This window comes from Meleagris gallopavo, chromosome 3 (genome assembly GCF_000146605.3).
Source record: "Meleagris gallopavo isolate NT-WF06-2002-E0010 breed Aviagen turkey brand Nicholas breeding stock chromosome 3, Turkey_5.1, whole genome shotgun sequence".
Classification (NCBI taxonomy): Eukaryota; Metazoa; Chordata; class Aves; order Galliformes; family Phasianidae; genus Meleagris; species Meleagris gallopavo.
In genome coordinates, this window is record NC_015013.2 from 71,988,538 (window position 1) to 72,009,906 (window position 21,369).

The 21,369-nt window shown below is 40.3% G+C and overlaps 1 protein-coding gene and 1 long non-coding RNA gene across 7 annotated transcripts in view; both read left to right on the plus strand.

Moving 5' to 3' along the window:
• The window catches only part of CPQ (carboxypeptidase Q), a 161,336-nt gene extending 140,310 nt beyond the window's left edge, over window positions 1–21,026 (plus strand). For 5 of the 6 annotated variants that reach the window (XM_019614160.2, XM_010709159.3, XM_010709158.3 and 2 more), the window contains one exon: window positions 20,534–20,694. In XM_019614160.2, the coding sequence (XP_019469705.1) occupies window positions 20,534–20,694 (161 nt within the window). Of the gene's footprint in view, window positions 1–20,533 lie in introns of all 6 variants that reach the window. The other variant, XM_031552896.1, reaches the window with a different exon arrangement.
• Window positions 582–7,973, plus strand: LOC104910409. Its single transcript, XR_002113500.1, has 2 exons — window positions 582–2,293; window positions 2,379–7,973. It is a non-coding gene; the product is annotated as an uncharacterized LOC104910409 (long non-coding RNA).
• Window positions 21,027–21,369: the final 343 nt, after the last annotated feature.

Genomic DNA, 21,369 nt, shown 5'->3' on the forward strand with positions numbered 1-21,369 from the left:
AAATTTAATTTGTGTTCTGTAAGGAAGTTGGAGATGGAAATATGTTTGCCAGTGGAAAAGTGTGAAAGTTAACTATGATTCCGTCCAATTTTTTTCCTTTCTGGAATTTGATGATGAAGAATTAGATACGCTCACAAGCTGGAAGTGTGGGTAGATTTCTAACCAAATGTGCAACAATTCAGAATGGCTCAGCAGCAGTTCATTTAATTCCTGGAAAACAAACTGTAATGGCATCAGCATTAAAAACTGGATAAAAAATAAACTGTTCAGTGGCTGAGCGCTCCAGCAAGACCATTTGTAAGCTCCTCCTGATGGGAAGGACACAGGTTAAAAGGATTAAGATTTGCCTTACAGCTTTCAAGTTGTTTCCTACATGAACTCATGTGATGTTTCCAATATGATTCTTTAGGGATTAGTACATCCTCAGCTGCTCAGTTTTCATTGATTGTTTGGAATCAAGTTTAAAATCACAACTTATTTGAAAAGCGTACAAAACAGAGCTGATGTAAACACTGTTGGGATGATGAGAACAAGCTGATCATCTGGACATGGCTTTATTTTTAGTAGCCTTTTTTTTTTTTTTTCATTTTGTAAAATGGGCTCAACCTAATCCAAGGTGACCTTGCTTGATGTCTGCTATAAGAAAGAGAGGAATTTCTTTTTGCATGTGCCTCCTTCTTTGTTGCTCATGGAGATATCCCAGAGGACTAGCTTTGAGTAGATAACAGATGTACAGGCCATTGAAGATAGATGAGAAGAACCTCAGCCTAAGAGAATTTTCATAGTTCTTTTGGTTGAGTTGGATTTCTGGAAGTCACCTTCTTCCCCAGGCAGGACTATTTTCAAGGCTAGATCAGGTTGCTCAGGGCCTTTTTCTTTTCGTCTGTAAGCACCAATAAAGAGCAAGAAATCTACATTACCTTCCTTAATACTTTAGCTGGTGTATCTTCTGCTGGAATCATCATCTTTTGTAATTAATTTGGCCCAAAAATAGCTTTACCTGATCAAATGTATTGGGAGCTTTCTAAAGATGTATTTTAGGGACACAAAAACAAATCTGTTAGCAAGGACAAAGTGTGCACCTACATATGAGCAGCAGTCCCCCCAAAGAGCCAGAAAACCAAATTAAGAACTATTATCCATCAGGACCACTCTGTCCAGGGCTCTTGGCTATTTGCAGCACCCATGACAGAGCACATTCTCAATCACCATGTAGCACTTGGAAGTCCACCGAAGGAAATCGGCACTTTTCCTGTCGCTTAGCTGGCTAAACTGGATTTTAAAACAGTTCAGTTCTACTGACTGTGTTAAATGCGAGCAATGACCTTCTGGGACAGCAGAACTTTTGTAGTAGTGGCTGGTGTTTTTTAAGAAAGCTAAAGTAAAGAAATAGCTGAAAGCAAAGAGGCTCAGACTCTGGAGTCCAGACTCCTGAGGGATTGTGGATTGCTCCTGAAACTTCAACTACAACAGGGAGGAGAACAAGTTTATTGTCAAGGGGCTTGATTATCCATCTGTTGTTGGTAGGGATCATCCATGTTTTAGAAAATGTGTATGGATATTCAAATTGTAAGCAGTTGAAAGCCATTGATGTGGCATTGTGGAGAGGAACAAAAGTTTAGTAGCTTGGTTTCCCAAAGGCTAGATTCTCCATCTCTACAAGCAGAGACACAAAGGTTTGAAGCACTGGCCTTTTCAGCTGTCTTGGATTCCCTCAGGACGTGTAATGTGCAAATACGTCGTTGGCTGGAAGCTGCTGGGAGTAACATACAGAAGTAAATAGATACGACACTGAAAAACTAAAACAGTTTTTTTATGTGGGGAAGTAATTTATTGTGAAGAAATTGGCTGGACCAATGCTGGAGTTCAGACTGGTGATCTCTTTCTCTGACTGTATCTTTTTCTTCCTCTTCCCTTCCTCCAACTCTCTCTTTTGTTTCTTTTTCCTTTGTAAAGTTGTTAAGTAATGCAAAGTTTCAACTTCTTATAAAGTCATATAGTTTAGCTGCACATCTTAAATAGATGTAGTTGCAAGAGTGCCAATACTTTTAAGATAATTGCAGTACAGAAATTCTCATTAAAGTTAATGATTGTGTCTGGACCTTGAGTGTCAGTTTCATGTTAATCTAACCAGGGGGATTTTTCAAATCTGGTCACCATCTCTCCCTTTACAGGCAGAATGTGACAACCACCAAACTGGTTCCAGATTTTCTGCAGTTGACCTGATGAGTCGTAAGGCAAAAAATAAATAAATAAAAGAATGTGAGAGATGTTTATGAACAACACAGGAAAGGTGAATATTCATCCTCTGTAATATTGTTTTATAGATGATGCTTCATTATATTACAAAGAGTAACTATTCACCTTTCCTTATGCAGTTGAAGAATCAGGATGTCAGCACCAACTAGAGGGCAGACACCAGACAAGGTAACTTTTCTAGACAGCGCATTTTGAAAGGAGGACATCAGCACCAGAAGATGTTTTGGAAACCAGAATCAAACACAAATTTTAAAAGGATGGATTATTGCAAGGGAGGGAGTCCCAGAAAGAGCTGTTGAACACAGTGATAGGAATGCAACCTCTCTTTCAAAAAAGCCCTTAAGCTGCAGATGGCTGGGCAAGTAGGCTGAAGGAAGTGGTTCTGGTTCTCCTCTTCCTTCTCACAGCATTGGCTGCTGCCAGAGGCAGGATAGCAGGCTAGTTGAAACTTTGCTCTTTTTTTCCCAGTTGATTCTTCTTGTGTTCTAAGTAGTGCTAGCCTGCATATAGGTGAAATAGTGCTAAGTAGTCTGGCTAATCATGCACAGCACTCTGTATAGTCTCAGGCCTTCTAGATGCAGGTCTGTGTTGGATGTTATTTAGGGTGTTAGCATGTAATTGTGCTGCAGCCTTTCCCCTGAGCCTTGTCTCCATACAGTACAAACCTGAGACTCTCCTTCCACAACCAGGTGTCTTCAGGCTCAAGGTGCAGCAGCTGGCCCAAACTGAGGGGCAGGTTGAGGCAGATGAGGAGAAGAAAGGGGAGAGAGATGATGATGTAGCTGGGGCAGTGCCGTATGGATTATTAGGCCTGCGGCTTTGCAGTCTGACTGCTTTCAAATGAAAGCATTTTTTAGTTTGTTCCAGGTTTAAGCCAGATATAAACAGGAAATTAATGATACCAGTGCCATTATTGACTCCTTCCTTATTATTTCTGTTCTGTGCTTTAAAAATGTTAACCTAACCTGCAAGAAGATGAGACAGTGCACAGCAGATCTTCAGAATTACTGGGATTCTGAAATAAGCTGCATGGGTTTGAAATACTAAAAAAGTTGTTAGTATCTTTCCATTTGTGTTTCAGAGCAGAATTAAAGACCCCTGTACATGATACAGATGTCACCGAAAGGCTGCACACTGTTGTTTTTCTTGCACTCAGACTCTACCTGGTGCATCTCACAGACCAACTCAGGCTGTTTGTCACAGTGATGGACCCCCTGGAGATACCAGGCAGCCCTGCACAAGCTGCAGTTTATACCTTCCTCATTTGTACAATTTTCAGACAAGCCATACTGCATAATCCTTTTGTCATCTGTTCTCAGCCTATACACAGCATGCTACAGAAAAATGGCAGTCACAAATCACTAAAATCCCTGAGACTGGCAAAACTTAGGTTAATTCCTGGGGTGTCTTTTTTCCCCATAGAAAAGATAGAGGAGGCTCCTAAGCTGCGACTGCTGCCGCCATCCTTGAGAGCTAGGTCTGCACCAGCATTGCTCTCCAACTTATAACTGATGGGAGCAGGAAGGAGAGTGGCTTTGATAGGGCTGCTCCAGCTCTCTTAGTGCCAGGGCTGAAGAACCACAGGCTGGATATCTCAGGACTTTGAGAGGATCATCACATGTCATGTGTTGTGCAAATGTCTTATGCCTTCTCTTCCATGTAGGATCTCTTTTGATCAGACAAGTAAGTTCCAGGAAATCCATTAACTGTCATACAATTCTGAGACATATTTTTTGTGAATGTTATCCCAATGCTTTTAAAAGCACCATTATTTCTCTCAATACAATCAACCTAGAGTCAACTTCATGTTACTCTTCCTTGCCCCATGTTGGGACTTCAGGTTTCTGATAGCCAGCAAATGGGAAGGGGATGTGTGGAACCTGTATCTCTGACACTCGTATCCCTCTGTCAGAAATCCTCAAGGTTTATCTAAGAGAAGAAGCTCCTCTGTAATAACCTAATGAGGCTGTATGTTCCTGTGGAAGCCAGCAGGACCCCGGCTTCACTCTGTGCCTTGGGCTGATGCTGTTCTCTGGAGCAGCTGTGTCGTGGCTCTGCCTCCCCCAGCTGTGAGCTCCTTCCTATCTGTGGCCTGGGCTCCTGTTCACAGCTTCCCTTCCCAAGCTCTTTGCATCTTCTGCTTTCCTTCTGCTTTTCCTTCTGCATCAGCAAGTCATGCAAAGGAAAATCTTCATTACCGTTTTGGGGTTCTGTTTAACTTTGGTTCACTGGAGAGAAAGTAGAGCATCCTTTCTGCGGGAGAGAAATAGGGCAGCCTTCAATGCACATCCCCTTCATGGATAGTGTCATTCCAGGCATTTGCTTCTTTTGCTTCTTTTCTCTGGCCTTCTTGATTTGTAGTGCATTTTAAGTTTACTGATACATAAAGAAGTGCGATTGTTCTTCTACTGTTCAAGAAAAGGATGTTTGGCTGCTCCATTCACAGATTGCTTCTAAGACACTCTGGGTGCTTCTTTTAATTCCAGTTAAGCCTTGGACTCCTGGTACACAGCACAAGACAGAATCTAATTATTGAAATAATTATTATTGCCTTCTGTGGCTCACTGTGGTTTTTAAAACCCTGAGCCACATTTGGAGTCCCACCTCTGGTCCCTGCTGGCATCAGTGGGCAGTGATTGCAGTCTGTCAGCCCAGGAACAACATGACTGCAGTTATCTGCAATGAGTTACTCATTTAAAGTTGTCCTGGTATATTTTTGACCCTGAAAAGAATATATGACAGCAGAATGCTTTCCACTCTTCAGTCATTGCATTGTGATTTTTGTGGGCTGTTTCTTTGAGAAAATGGTATTTTTTTCCGCCTCTTCTGAGGAATCTGGTACCACCTGAGATTGAGGTTGGGCTACACAGGACTAATGAGAACTGCCTTTTTTTCTTCTGTGACACTCCTCGTAGGAGTGGAAATACAAAAGTATTCAAGCGATCATTGGTCATGATTATTCTGCAAAAACTATTTTGAAACTACCAATTTCAAAGAGAGAAAAAATCATCTCCTTTTATTTTTTTTTATCAAACATCTGGCAATTTAAAAGTGAAGATATAGAAGATACATATTAGACAAGTGTTAAAAGTTTTTCATTCAGATGTTATTTATATGCAGCACCTTTAGTTCTAGCTTGACTCATTACCATTCTTTTAGTCTGTGGCTAGAACTATGAGGGCTGCTCTGAAAGTAGTGCCTCCTTCTTCATTATGTTGGCCCATGACATCAGAGGCAGATGTTGGTGGTATGACAGTAGAGGTTGAACCTTCTTACCAACATTCCATTACGTGTTGTTGCCGTGTGACAGATGGCAGCAGAGGGACAGTCGGCAAAATGGTCTCTGACGTGGAAGGGCATATGAAGCAAAGGTGTGCCACTGAATTCCTCCGTGTGGAAAAAATTGCATGCATTGACATTCATCAACACTTTCTGCACGTTTATAGAGACCAAACAGTGCATGTGAGCACAGTGAGGCAGTGGGGTGTGTATCAACACCGGTGAAATGAAGAACAAGCCATGTTTCAGATGGCTGTGCATAGCTGTCACACCATAAAATGAAGAGTGTTTTGATCAGTTCATCAGCACAAATTGGTAGATTACAAGCAATGCTTCCATGCTTTGGAAACAATTATGGCAACACCGGAATATTACAAAGTTTGCTCCAGGTGGTTCCCACAAATGCGCACACAGGAACAGAAGAAGCACTGTGTGCAAGTCTGTCAGGATCTATTGAACCAATATGAGGATGAAGGTAACAGTTTCCTGGATCACATCATTAATGGTGATGAGACGTGGTGTCGTCTCCAGAAGCCACATTCAAAACAGAAGTCTGCCGAGTGGCAATGTGAATTCCCTATCAAAGAAAAACTTCAAGATGCAGCCCTCAGCAGGAGCTTGTTTTGTAGCAGTGTTTTGTAGCTGAGAGTTTGCTCTTTCAGATAGCATTATTGTGCTTTTTCTATCTGTTGTAATTTTCATGGAAATAAATAGTTTGGCTCCTGAAAGGTTTTAAATTATGTATGGGTTAGCATATGTATTTGCTGTGTTTAAAGATGTTTTCAATATATGTATTTGACAGGAAACAAATTCGTTACTCATATCTCCTCTTTTCCAATGAAACCTGAATGTTTTGAACTTTTCTACATTCTCAGCCTTTTCTTAGTGGTTAAGTTAGAATAGCAAATGTTTGAATTGGTTATAAAGGTGTATTTAGTAGAACAATCAAAAGATTGAGCAAGAAGGTGAGGACAGAGATCCAAATCCTCATATCTGGATTTAATGTCCAAGTGTCTGTCAAATTGGAATCTGGTTATGAAAAGTTGAATTTGGGGAGCATGTCTTTCTCCTGTTAAGGCAAGTATGGCAATGTGGAGATTAAGATTTTTTTAGGAACGGTACTATAGCTTTCTCTATTAAACTAATTACAGTCATTTAGAAACCGTCTTGCATAGTTCACATAACTTGTTCTAGGCTGCTACCAACTGTCATTGCTGGCTTGTCTGCCCTGATGCATCAGGCTGTAGATGGTTTTTGAGCGCCACACCAATAAAAAGCTTTACAAGAGGGTATTTGCCCTGATTTCTTTGACTTAAACTCAAATCCAAGCTTCTTCTATTTATACAACTGTAAACACTGCTCTGAGTTTTAGGACAGTCACACTATATCAGAAGAGTGGTAGGGAGTGTTTGAACTAATAAACTAAGTTTACTTAGTATTGCATAAAGTCAGTCTTATCAAATTACCCACATTTGTTGCATCATATATAAAATGTGCCGTCTGGAGCTGCTCACGCAATTTCAGCAAAAGCTGCACTGAGCAACATTAGCATATAATTTAAAAAGAGGCCTTGGACATTTTTACTCCCTAATGATAAAAAAATATGTATTGATTCTTGATTTGTGCAATAATGTGATTGCAAAGGAGATAATCAGATCATATCTGATGGAGGATTTCGAAGGAGAACTCACAGCTCAGCATCCAGGGGCGGCAGGATACACGAGTGCCATCTTCTGCTTCTGGAAAGTTTCACCCATACAGTTTTCTGTTTTACATGGGGCTTTCCCCCATGTAGATTTCATTTGAATAAATAAAGTGAAATAAAATGACGAATTAGTAAGAAAAAAAATGGCATATTCATCATGTGTGGCACAGAGAAAGCAGCACGCCTCTCTTTAATGCAAATGATATTTTCACTTACTGATGGGATTGAGGTTCTGTCAGTGAAAGGAAGTAACCTTACAACTTAAAATTAACTATCAGAATCTCTTAGTGATCTTTCTGAGCTTTGTGACTGATCTTTTAATATATTTGCATTGTGACAAGTGACTCAGCTTGTTTGCACTATAGTAAAACAGCTTTTCACATCAACTCAAATTTACAGGCAGAAAGAATCTTGCTAGAGAGGTACATGGCTTTATTTACTCTGTTTTTTTCTGATATAAACAGTACTGTGTAGATTAGTCAGAGTCCACATCCAGTTAGGTGATACACCACAGAGTCTGAGCGGGTGTCAGTGTTTTCTGTCCTTCCCACCTTTAAAGCACAAGCATCCTTGAATTTCACCTTTTCTGTAGGGAGCCCTGTGTCTCTTCAGGAAATATGAAAGCAGAGATTCTGTAATTGCAGCCAGCAGTGTCCTATTGGCTGCCTTGATTGTACCTTAATTCCTTCTTGGGGGTTAAAATATGTTCTTTCTTTTCAGCTTTGCTGAAGAAAAAAAAAGAATGTTATTGTTTAAGAACATAGAAATATTGGTTTCAATTTCTTTTTCTTCTTTCCTGCTTCTTTTTGTTCACAGCCCATTGAACACCACCATCTGCATATCATAATAGGTAGAATTACTAGAACTTTGTTTTAGAAAGGGCACACAACCACAAATCTGAACTACCCTGAACCTTGAGATAAGATCAGAGCTGAACTTTGTTTCAAGTACCTCTCTGTTTTTCTATTAATAATAAACTAGTTACATATACACTGGTTTGTAGATCAGATGAAAGAGATATTTCATCATCAATATCTGGAGCATCTAACACTTATTAGGAAATAGCTTATATTGGTTTAATTCCATAGTATGCATTAATCAGTAACAGTAGATATAATTAAGATGTTTTGTTGTTGTAGTCACGGTATTCTACCAGCTCTGTCTCACTGTTCTGCATCTAAAATCCACCATCCCCTTCAAGTGTTTGAAGTTTCAATAGAGTATGACAGCAATGAGGCAGTAAAATACATCGCTTATCCTGCTGGTGTGATTGTATAAATATGCAGTTGTTTGTGTTGTATAAAATATAACTTAACTCGTGGTTTGCTTAAAATGTGTTTTCCTTACAGTAGGGGTTTTTTCTCCATGACTACTTCATCACCAGGCTAGTTGCTAAAAGGCTTTGGATACCATCTGGACAGAGGACAGTTCTGCTAAACCAGGTGCTTTGAATTTAGCATTCCTAGGAGTTAGCAAATTGCTAGAGAGTCCCTGCAGGAAGTCTGTGACTAAGCATCCAGTTGTGTTTGTGTCCAGCAGAGATTAGAGTCTTCAAGGGAAAGCTAGATGTTTTTTCTGAATCTGGTTCCTCCTCTGGGAAAGCAGTCCTAAAGACTTGTATTAAACTGGGCTGCAAATTTGGCTTAGGTAAAACCTCCATTATATGTGAAATACAAGGAGGCTTCTTAAAGTGATTGAAAATATGAATACATATGGTTACTGCAGAAACACATGCTGAAATAAGCCCTGATACATGGCACATTCCTCTGGTTCCAGCTCACCACATCAGAGTTTTAACATATCCCAGGAAGTGCATGTTTCCTCTGAATGCCTGGGGGTCTTTGGAAGTTCGTAGCACAGAGTTTCTGTGTGGAATAAATCTGCTGCTCGGCACAGCAAGCTCCTTGGCTAGTGGAGGGTACTATAGGAAGTACATTAACACTTTGAGTTTCTAAGCAAGTCCATAGCATCAACACCATGGAACAGTCACACAGTGAGTACAGAAATATATAAAAATGCATTAGATTGGGAAAGATGGTTCACATGTGTCCCAGTCTTACATAGTACTTCATTTAATCCTCATGTGCAATATTTAAAGCCTTATCAGTAAATTACAACTTTAACTGCTTTACTGAGCTGAGGCATAAATAAGTGCATGAAGACAAATTCTTGAGTAGAGAAATTGTCAATTTTGCAATGACTTTCATCCATCGTAAGTAGTGTTTTAAAGAGAATGCAAAATGTGAAGAGTTTCTAAATTCAAAAATCAATTCTAAAAATACCAGCTTTGTGAAGTACTCTCTATGTAACGTAGATGGTCACATAGCTCATTTTAAATGAAGCACGAATAAAATAAACTGCAGTTAAATATACTGATTGTATTCTTACAATTAATACAGGTATATAATATTAAATTGAAAAGCCCTGCCTAGGTAAGGATCTGCAAATCATTGAGCCAGGGTGGTAGAAAAGCCAGGAGAAGGGGAGACCTCGTAGCAGCATGCCAGTACCTAAAGGGGCCTACAGTAAAGCTGGAGGGAGACTCTATCGGAGAGTGTAGTGGCAGAAAAAGGAGTGATATCTTTAAAGTACAAGAGGATAAGTTTAGATTAGACACTAGGAAGAAACTCTTCACTATGAGGGCAGCAAGGCCCTGGCACAGGCTGCCAAGAGCACTGTGGATGCCACATCCCTGGACCATGTCGGATGGGGCCCTGGGCAGACTGATCCACTGGGGGCAGCCCTGCCCATGGCAGGGGATTGAAATTAAATGGGCTCTAAGGTCCCTTCCAACCCAAACCATTCTATGACTCCGTGATTCTATTGGCTGCAAGGACAGAAAATATGAAAGGAGTGGAATAACCAGTGGTGCTTGTGAAGAAATAAGTTATGCCTTGCTGATCTAGTAATGCTTTGTTTTGTTTTGTTTTTTGGAGTTTATAACCATTTTTGTAACTGTATCTCATCAGCAAAGTGCAGTTTAAAAGACTTAGAGAAAACGCTAAGAGGAGATAGAGCTATTTCCTTCTTGCAGAGTTCTATCAGAGCTCTCTATTGTAATACCTGATTAAAAGAAGGTAGAAATGAATTGCCAGTTTTCCTAATGGAGGACTAACTTTATTAGGCTTCCTAGGCACCTTTTTTTTTGGACTTTGGGTGTCACAAACAGAGTGAATTGCAACTTGGCGAAATTTACTGATGATAAACTGAAAATGTGCTAATAATCTCATAATAGGAAGTGCCTAAGTGATAAAACAGCCAGCGGCATTTCAGTGGCACTAAATGCAGAGTAATGCAGTTTGCTGTGCATATATGCAAGTGCTTTGCATACATAACTACAGGATCCAGATTCATTCTTTCCAGTAAGAAAGATCTGCAAATCATCGGGGACGACTGTTTGAAAGTGTGAGTTCAGTTCTTGGGGACAGTGAAAAGCAGGGAGTTTTGTGGGAGGAGAGCCAAACAAAAACGTTGTGGGGAAGTTTGTTGGGAGATGCTGCAGTCACACAGAATCAAAGAATATCCTGAGCTGGAAGGAACCCACAAGGGCCATCGAATCCAATTCCTGGCTCCACATAGGACCACCCAAAATTCAAGCCCAGTGTCTGAGCGCTGTCCAAACACCCTTAGAACTGCAGCAGCTCGGGGCCGTGCCCACTGCCCTGGGCAGCCCATTCCATGGCCACCGTCCTCTGGTGCAAACCCTGTCCCTGACCCCCACCCGCAGATCCATGCCGATCCCTCGGGCTCTGTCGCTGTCACGCAGAGCAGAGCTCAGCGCTGCCCCTCCGCTCCCTGTGAGGAGCTGCAGCCGCCATCAGGCCTCCCCTCAGCTCCTTTGCTCTGGGCTGCACAACCACTGGAGTTCGTTGCAGGGGAATTGAACCAGATGACCTGTAAAGTCCCTTTCAACTCAGACAATTCTATGATTCTATGGTACATTCACATGCTGACTTTGGTAGGGAGTTTCAGACTTCTTGTCTTGGGAACAATGAAGCGGGATGAGAAAAAGAACGGGAATAGTCATAGCAGTCTGTATCCTGATTGATATTATGGTTTCCATGTATGAAGGACTCTTCAGCTTGGAAAAAACTGCTGAGGCAAGGCATGTTAAAAACACGAGACCATTGATGGTATGAAGAAGATGGACAGAGAAAGGCAGGGTACCACTGCTGTATCTCCTAGCATGGGATCTGTAGCGTACCCACATGATGTGATGGAGCACACAGTGCATTGCCACGGGAAGATGTGGGGAGCAGAGTTGTAAATAGGTTCCAAGTTTGGATTAGTGAGTCTATGGAGGATCACTTCAGCTGAGGTGGTCAAAACAAAGTGGGCCGCATAAAGATTTCTGAATTTTTTGGTGTTGGAAACATCCAGTCCAGTGATGCAGAACACTTCCCAAATCAGTCTTGATTTAAAACAGGCTCAGTGGGTTGAGGGAGAGCTTCCAACACCTTTTCCTGGTAAATCTTCAGCTGTTTTTGTTGTTTTTTTTTTCCCAGTCAAGAGCAGTTCAGGGCATTACTTTAGAAACTGATCTTCCTGTGCTCTATGGGGTAGAACTGCTTACTTTCCCAAAACTTGATTTCACGGGATTCTATTCTGTAAGCATAGGTTGAATCTCCAGCTGCCACTGTTCCTCCATTGCAATGAGTGAAAGGTTAATATGTTGCAAACATAACTGTGATAATCCTCAACTGTAATTTAGTCTGTTTAGTGTATCCAGAGGATTAATTCTTCAATGCATTGAGCAAAACAAGAAATAATACACGCTTCATATTGTCTCCCTTACACTGCAGTTTCATTTAATTAGCTGCTGAAACAACCGACTGAAAGCTTTCTGTCTGCCTTGTTGTTTGAATCATGAATTTTAAAGACTTTTGAGAGAATGACTCAGGAGGTGAAACAGCAGGATTTCTGATGTTATTTATAAGTTCTGTACTGGAAACTATTTCAGTGTCTCCAGCCATGAAACTTGGGCAACTTAGCCTGTAATTTCATCATTTAAGACTAACTGACAGAAGACAAAATGCTGTCAGTACCCCACTAAACAGCAGTAACATTCTCAATTGTCTCCACATACTTGAAAAATGGGCAATGAAATAATAGGCATTATAGCCAGCTATCAACTACAGCTTGTCCCATGAAAGAAGAGGTAAATAAGTGCGCTAAAACACATGCAGGAAGTTTCTACAAAAATTGGGTTTTTGTAAGAGAAATAATTCTGAAGATTGCTTATAACTGAGGGCAGCTCACAGAGTATCAGGCAGCACCAGCACAAGCAGTGAGATGCCCCTTGGGGCTGTGGCACTGGGGATGTAGTTCCCCAGTTAGCCCATGATAAACACAAGTATAACTGTAGTAGTTTTAATGCCTGACCATTTAGGATGTGAGATGTTGCTGGGACAAAACAAAAAGTAGAATGAGAAATGTTATTCCTCTTCAAATCTTTTATCTATATTTTTCTTTGATAGCTCTTTGACACATACCCTTTTGAGGAAAAATTATGTGTCTCCTCACCTCTTCCCTGCAGTTTTGACCTTTAAAAATGTTCAGGACAGCAGTGCTCTGCTTATGAAAAGTGAGAGCCTACTGATTCTGTTATTCCATGGGCATATATGTAACCCCATGCCCCCAATTCACAGGGTATGTGGGAGCACGAAAGCTCAGTTGGCTCTCTAGTGTAAGCAGGAGAATGGTTATTTTATACTTTCCTGATACATGGAAGTTTCTAGCTATGTAGAATACTATGCTGCATCCCTTTGCCTATTTTCTTCTGAGTACTTGGTATAAAGAACATATATGTATGTATTCTATCAAATCTTTTATTGCTGAGGTATTGTGGTTTTTTTGTACTGAGTGGTGCCGTTGTTAAAAAGACCTGAGATTGGAGTCCATTTGATACTTAAGGAGTTTTTAAGTTTCTGAAGGAAAAAAGAAATGAAAAAAGCAATCTGTTTTGTAGTCAGGAAAATTAGTACAGAAATAAAAATAAAGTTTCAGATCAGATATTTGTATTTACATCTCACAGTTCTTTTTGCAGATTTGATATTAAGATGAAGCTAGAAGATGTAGGCACTTGGAAGATGTCGTGTACAGGTGAAAGTAATCTTTCAAGGCTTTTCTTTGAGCTTGATGTACTTTTGGAAACACTGAACAAAATATCCTTTGTGAAGGCATTTCTAACTTTGCTGTTAGAAGGTAGTATAGCTTGCTCAACAGGGCACTAGTCTAAGCTCGGATGTTTAGCATTTATTTCTTTCTCAGCAGCTGTGAGAAAATGGATGTGCCATTTCATCTCTGCATGCCTCTCTTACCCTCCAGTCCCTCTGGTCTATTTAGAGTGTATGCTCTTCTGAACTAGTAGTTTTTTTGGTAGAGGTAAATATACTGTGTGAAACAGTGGAGTGGCAATTCTGTCATCTCCTCTAGGGATTGCTGTAAAATGAAATCTAAAAAAGTTACACATTGCTTATACGTTTTGTTATTTATTAGCATATTAACTTCACTATATATGGGAATGTACATATAGAGATCACAGAGGTCAGTATCCCAAAAATCCAACTCCAGTATTGAAGACCCAACACACTCAGGAGACCTGACACAAACAGTAGTATATGAAAGTTTCACTGAATTGCTGTGTTACAAAGTTCAGTTGTAAGCAAAAACAGCTGGGAAGCCATTGGTAGGGCAGTACGGCAGACATGCTTACTACATGACTTATATTGGGCTTCCTTTGGCAATTGCATTTATTTGGTGTATAAAACAAAAATGAAAACAAATGTAGGGAGAAATGTAATGCAAAACATTTTGTACTGAAAAAATACCTAGTAGATATTACATGTTTTCCCCCTTGAAGATACCTCAGTTTTTATGGAAACTGTCTTTGCTCATAATCAGTAACTAATTTTCGAGTCACTGAACAAATGAGAAATAATTTTAAAGCTTAAATGTCTGTCCGCAGAGTTCAGTTCCAGTGATGACTAGTTACAGGAGAGTATATCAAGGCAGTAGTGTGCCTGGCTGATTGACAAAAAGCACCGGCCATAACTGACACACTTATCATTCATTCTGTGATTCATTCATCCTTCTATCTCAATAGCAGTATCTCATCTAATTAAGTTAGCAAGAAAAAAAAGTGGCAGACAGTTTATTAACGTGTGAAAAATTGCTGTTTGATGAAGATATGTTGTAAGACAGGTAAATATTCTGCTCGCTAGCCAATTAATATTCACAGTGTGCATTTCATGCTGAGATCAGAGCTAGAAAGAATTGACTGTTTTTCAGAATTCCTCAGTGCGTGTGTGTGGGTTTTCATCAAGATACTCTTACACAGCTGATTACTGAAAATACACTGTCACTATCCATTACGAAAGTGGCTGCTTTTACCTGCCTTATGCAGTACATCAAACTGTTGTAAAATAGCTGGTCATGCAGAGATTCAAGAAATGAGTTCCAAACATGAAGGAGCAAAATGAGAATTGAAAAATGTATTTATGGTATATCTGTTGTAAGAGATGTCTGAATTAGTCAAGGAATTGGCACCAGGGATAGCAGAATCACACAGGGGGGGTGAGGCTGTAAGGGATCTCTTGGGATCATCTGTCCAACCTTTGTGGATAACCTCTGCCAGTGTTTGACCATCCTCACAATGAAAATTTAAAAAAAAAAAAGTGTTTTCTTGAGTACAGATGTGTTTTAATGTGTGCAAATTACCTTTTCTCCTGTCAGTGGGCACTACAAAGAGACTAGTTCCCTTCCTTCAGGTATACCCACTGTTGAGATCCCCCCGAGCCTTCTCCAGGCTGAGCAGTCACATCTCTCTCAGCTTCTTCTTACAGAACGGTTGAAGGCACCTTGGCATCTTGATGGCCTCTGTTGCACTCTCTCCAGCATGGAGCTCCATATGGATCAATAGATGAAGTTCCTGGAGATGAGGCCCCTGGTACAGCAGCACAGAAGGTGGCAAGTGTTATTCCTGCTGCACGTGGTAGCAACCATCTGGGAGCAGGGCATAGTCATGACAGTAGCTCAGGCATGTCTCAGACAGAACTAATGGAAAAGTGGCAGGGTTTACAATGGTAAAAGCAGCAGGTTGTTATGTTTGGTTATTGCTTCTGAAGCAGTGACCATAATTCACATTAATAAAGTAAAAAGAAATCGATTGCTTTGGTGTAGTTTTACACCACTGCTCTGTTTTTCTCACAGCTTTGTGATGGTGAATCAATCTGTGAAGAAACACTTACACTTGATGGCAAGAAGAGAAGCTTCTTGTCAAGAGCTTGGAAGATGACTAGTCTCAAAGGACAGTGAAGCACTTATGGAAGGGAGAAGGAGAAAAATGGAGTTATGTCTGAAGGACTGGCTGAGCAGTGTGTAGCAGGCCTGCAACACACCTGGCAATGATGATTTCTAGAAGTGGGGTCTAATCACAGGACACCTGCCTGTTGTGCAAAGGGGACCCCTGCGATTAATGATTTTGCCAGCTCAGAGGACACAAGCATCACCCCAAGTCCCTCAGTGCAATCTGAGTTTTCAGCAGGAATCTGGTCACAGAAAGGCACGTGCTGGTTTTATGTTTTTAAAATAATTGCCTTCATGGAGTAAGTTGGACAAGCTGTGCCGCTGTGCTCTGTAACCTGAGGACAAAATCAGTTTCAGCAGCAGCTTGCTCAGTGCTCACTAATAGGTCACGTATAAGGAAATTATCGCAGGAGTTGAGAGCAGAAGAACAAAAAGGCAAAACCCCCACAACAGAGAAGTCCAAAAGCCCGGACTGAGAAGTCAGAGGCATTGGCTGAGTGTTTGTGAGCATTTCCCACCAATGGCAGATGAGCGAGGCGGTGCCTCGCTGCCTAAAGGAGATCCCTACTGAGTGTGCTTTAGGCCCCTAACACGCGGTCCAACCCAGGAGTGGACTGTTGGCCTCAGCATTTATTCAGAGACGAGATTTTCTTCTTTGGCTCTAAGGGAGTCACAAATGGCCCTAAGTGGCAGCCTTTAGACAGCTGAAATGCGCCACTCTGCCAGAGAGGGATTCCTGCCATCCTGTAATCAATTATCTATGTAGTATCTTTCTGAAACTGATTAATTATTTTCAGGTTTTGATTTTCAGTATTTTTGATGCATTCGAATAATAAGTACAGTATTTGGCAGCTGCCTTTAACATTCCCTATTTTCATGCCATAACATTTACTACCTCCAGCTAAAAGCAGTTTCTCACTAAATTCCTTATTGGCCAGCAGTGTTCCTCATGTGATTTGCATCACTGTAAATGTGAACAGACTGAAAAAGGCCAATTAAAGAGGGTTGTTTGGCAAACGTTCCCTTTTTCTTTATGGGTGTTCTTGCTCTGCAATCTGGAACAACAGGAAAGCAGGAAAGAGCATAAAATGTAACAGTGGAGCATGGAGCCCATCACTAGTTTTTCTGTTTGTGAATTGGTTCCACCTGGAAATCAGAGTTATATACCTGATGTATACCTGTGTAAAACCTCCCATCTGAGGATTTTTAAGTACTTAATTAGACCATTCAACACTCTGGTGAGGTTCTTTGCTATCCACTTTGTAGGTAGCTGGCATGGAGATGGGTAAATAATTTATTGGCAGATCTATGAACATGGCTACTCACCTGTTTTTTTCTTGACTGCTAGCTTATATAGCTTGCAAAAATAAACTTCTATTTGTTACTCTATGTATCTGCTGTTCCTCAGGGAGTTTACACCATCTAAATAATAACAACAAAACTCTCCAGTGGGAAAAATGAAACAAAACAAAAAAACAGCACAAAATAATTGGTAATTAGTGCTTTAAAATTTGTAAGTGAATTTTTCTGATTTCTCAATAACTTTCAAAATTCTGGCCAGATTTTGCTTGAGAAGAGTTAATACAGTGTCTATGTTGAATCCACTAAGGTCAGCCAGCCAATCTACACTGAAATCTTACTGTCCAAAGTAGTATGCAGAATTCTCTCTCTTTCACCTAAATTCTGTGGGATAATTGTTTATATTTAAAGTATTTCTTTTCTGTTCGTATATTAGAAAAAGGGCTGTGGGATCCCACTGGCTTTATTTAAGTAATCCAACATGACTTCTGTCTGCAGAACCTCTCAGAATTTCCCTCTTCGCAGTCATTTGCACAGGTTGAACTCAATCTGGGACGTGCTGGTGAAGGGGCAATATTCAGCATCTTCCCACAGCCTGGCGACCTCTGAAAGCCATAAATATCTTCTGGCAGCTAACATCAATATAGAGGAGTATCGTATTTGGAGAAAGAGATGTGAAAATTGTTTACAGTTATATCTGTGTCCCAGGGTGTTTCATGTCTAGCGGCTTGTGCTGGGTGCTCTGCCATATGCTTCTCTTGTACTCAAAGCCAAGAATTCAGATTTTCACGTTTGTTTCTAATTACATAGGATGAAACTCCTTTCTTTGGGTCTTTTCATTAGTCTCATAAGATGTTTAGAGGTCACTGACTTCAATAATAGCCAAAGACTTTAAAGAGTCAGCGTGGCCAGATCAGGAACTCTTCAATATTTTCTCTAGTGACATGCTTTGTAACAAATCTTTCTGCATGAGTTTTTATACAATAATTGCTTGGCGTCAAAGTTACATCATTATCTTATTTTTATATCAATTTAGAGAAATAGATATTTCATCATTTTGCAGAGTTAAACATTACAAAGTAAGCTTATTTATACTTGTTCCATTCACAGAGAAAAAAAAAACCCTACCCTCTAAGTTCATAACTACTATAATTAGTGGACTGTCTACTACAAATTCCAGGCTATTCATTTTTGCTGTGATTCTCATTAAAATGTTCAAAAATTGTAATGGATTTGCCTCAGTGACTTAATTTGTAATGCGTCTGTAAGGCAGAATTCCATCAGTTAAAGAATTTATCGTAGCTCAATTACTTCATGATTGCAGATATTTAAAATAATTCAGAATAAAATTTAAAAAATGAATATGAGTTGACATAAATTGAATGTTATAGTTATTGTACATAATTCAGAACCTGTAACAAACCCATAGACTTGGGCAGGACTGCATTGATTCAAGTCAATGGTAAATAAGTTTCTTGAGCAAGAAGAGCCTCTTAAATGAAATCATAAAACCATGTTGCAGCCTTTGGTCTTTCTGCATATTGGGTCTTATGAAGGGATCTTCATATCAGATAGAAAAAAACCCTTTTGTTTTCCTTCTCTCTAAAAGAGTAGCAGTCTAGATTAGTGCCCATTACAACAGGAATTACACAGCAAGAGCTGGACTATATCCTGGATGACTGTGTGAGTGATCAAAAGATATGTATTATAGGAATGTACAGTTATATTGTAAGAGATTCTTCTTTCATTCTCATCAAAGGCTTCACGCATCTCAGTTAAAAAAAGTCATTATAGCAAGTATTATGAACGCATGTGAATTTATCAAAGCCCTCATCATCTGATGCTGATTTTCCACTGCTTGTAAGTAAATATATGAATAATTTATTTATTTCTTATTTATAATCAAACAGTCCTGATTTTTTTTCTATAGTACTTAATATAGTAGGAGTAATTTCAGTCTATGTTTCTGACTGTGGCCCATAGCTCTTATTCTTTAACTTATATCAAAACTTGTTTTCTCTGCTCTATGAACATCCAAGGAAAAAAGGCTTTTGTGCTAGTAACTTCCTACACAGGGAGCTGCAGGCTTTCTATACCTCAGCATTTTGCAGGGTAAATGAATCCACAGCAAGAAATTACAAGCAGGGAATCAATGTGCTGTTGACAAATATCACATTTACTTATTTTCTAAATTTTAGGTTAAGTTTTCTTATGATGGGAGAGTTGTTTACAGTAATATAAAGCAAATGGAAGCTGATAAGATGAAAAGAAAATGGAAGCTGTGTCTGGTTTTGGACTCCTCAATATGTGAGATATGGACATACTAGAGAGAATCCAGCAGGGCCTTGAAGATGCTGCAAGGCCTAGAGCCCCACTCTTGTGATAAGAGGAAGAGAGAGCTGGATCTGTTCAGCATGGAGAAGAGGAGGTTCTGGGGGGGATCTCACCAGTCTACATAAACACCTGAAGGGAAGATGTTAAGAAGACAGAGCCAGGCTCTATTCAGTGTGCCCAGTGCCAGGACAAGAGGCTGTGGGCACAAATTGGAGCACTGTAGGTCCTTCTGAGCAGCAGGCAGCACTGCTGTGCTGTGCGGTGTCAGAGCACTGGCACAGGTTGCCCAGAGGCCCTGAGGTCTCCTCCTTTGGGGATTGGGCCCCTCTCTGGGTGTCCCTGCTGGAGCAGGGGTGAGCCAGATGGCCCAGAGGGTCCTGCCAGCCTCAGCTATCCTGGGGTTCTGGGATAAAAGCAGAAAGAAGAGGCAAGGATAGTGAACTCAAAGTGAATTAATAGCAAGGAGAAAGGTTGTCAGGGTGAGGCAGAGGATGCTGGACCACATGGAGGAGGGCCAGAAAGAGAAGTCACAAACACCTCACCAGTGTCTCTGCTGCAGTGTCTGTTGGACAGCAGCTTCTTCCGCTTCTCTTGCTTTCATTCTTCTTTGAGGCCTTGTGTGACTCCTCATTAGCAGTATTTGTACTCCCTGAGCCCACACTGCTCGTGGAAGCTCAGACCTTTCTGTGTCCCAGAGGGAGTCATTTGTGCCTGACTAGGAAGAGCCGTGGCTTCCATTACCCAACTTGCATCTGCCCCTGGGTGACAGGGACTCTTGACAGCCACTGTGATGTAGCATGCTGGGTTATCTCAGGTGATCTGGAAAACTGCTCTGAAACAGCACATCATTGTGGTGAACTGAGACTCAGAGTAATCAGAATCAAAAAGCTTTTCTGCACACAGGTAACAGCAAGAAAAGGACACATAACTAACCAATTAGTAATCAGTTAAGTAGGCATAAATATTGATACGAGATCTCATGACTAAAGAATTCTGTGGAATTAAGAACTGTAGAAAGTACTGCTGTGTGTGAGTTATTGTATGGATTTTCTTGATTGATCTCTGGTAGTCTTAGATGGAAATGGATGCACACTGTTACAAGGGGAATGAATCTCTCTGGGGAAGTGCAGCTTTCTCCCGGTGTGAAGTTATGCTGCCACATGTAGACTCAGGTCAGCTAACATAAACCTACAAACAGCACATGCCATAGCTCTGTGCAGTTATTATATGGAACTTTATATAGTTGTATGTGGATTTAATAATAAGCAGTGCAGAAATGGATTCAAGTTTTATTGTCTGCTTTAAATATTTGTATTCCTATAATGGAATATTGCCCATTTTTCTCGGTAGGTGCCAGCTTACGTGATGACCTCAGTAAATACTTCTGGTTTCATCATTCTCAAGGGGACACAATGACAGTTCAGGATCCAAACCAGATGAATCTCTGTGCTGCTGTTTGGACTGTTGTCTCCTATATAATTGCTGACATGGAGGAGATGCTGCCAAGGTAATAAAGAGTCAAGAGAGAAGATTTCTGTTCATCAGTAAAGACTGTGAATCCCCTAATGCATGTGGTCTACAGCTTTGGGAAATTCCTTTTTTCACCCTGATTTTGCACATTATTTTGTCTGTTTTCCCCAAAGCATATACTCTCTTACACACTCCTGGTTCTTTTTGCTGTTTTAACGTTTTCCATTTGTGATTTTCACAGTTTCCTGAATACTTCTAAAATTTCTGATGAAGGTATGGTATCTCTTTGGTATGATGAAGTAATCATTTGTATGCAAACTGATCATTTGCAGCAGGAAAAATACAACAAAATAAATTTGTCGCATCAGAATAATCATTGTGTTGAGTACATATTTATTGATTTATTTTCTATCTTTCAAATTTATTTTCTGTATTCAAATGATGTGCAGTTAATCTTTTCTTCTTACACTTTTAAGGTAAGAATGTGCTTTTCAGTCCCAGAACAAATTTATCTCAGCTGTTTTAATGGTAATGTATGGTAAAATGGTCGAATTGGTAAAATAGCATGGCTTTTAATAGTTCATTCAGTTCCTGCTGTTAAATCTTATTAGAAGTTACTTAATGAAAGACTCAGATAAACCAGGGTAGAGGATAGGAAGTCAGTAACAGGATGTCCTGATCTCTAGACAGCAGCAGCTCCCATGTGTCTTTGGTCA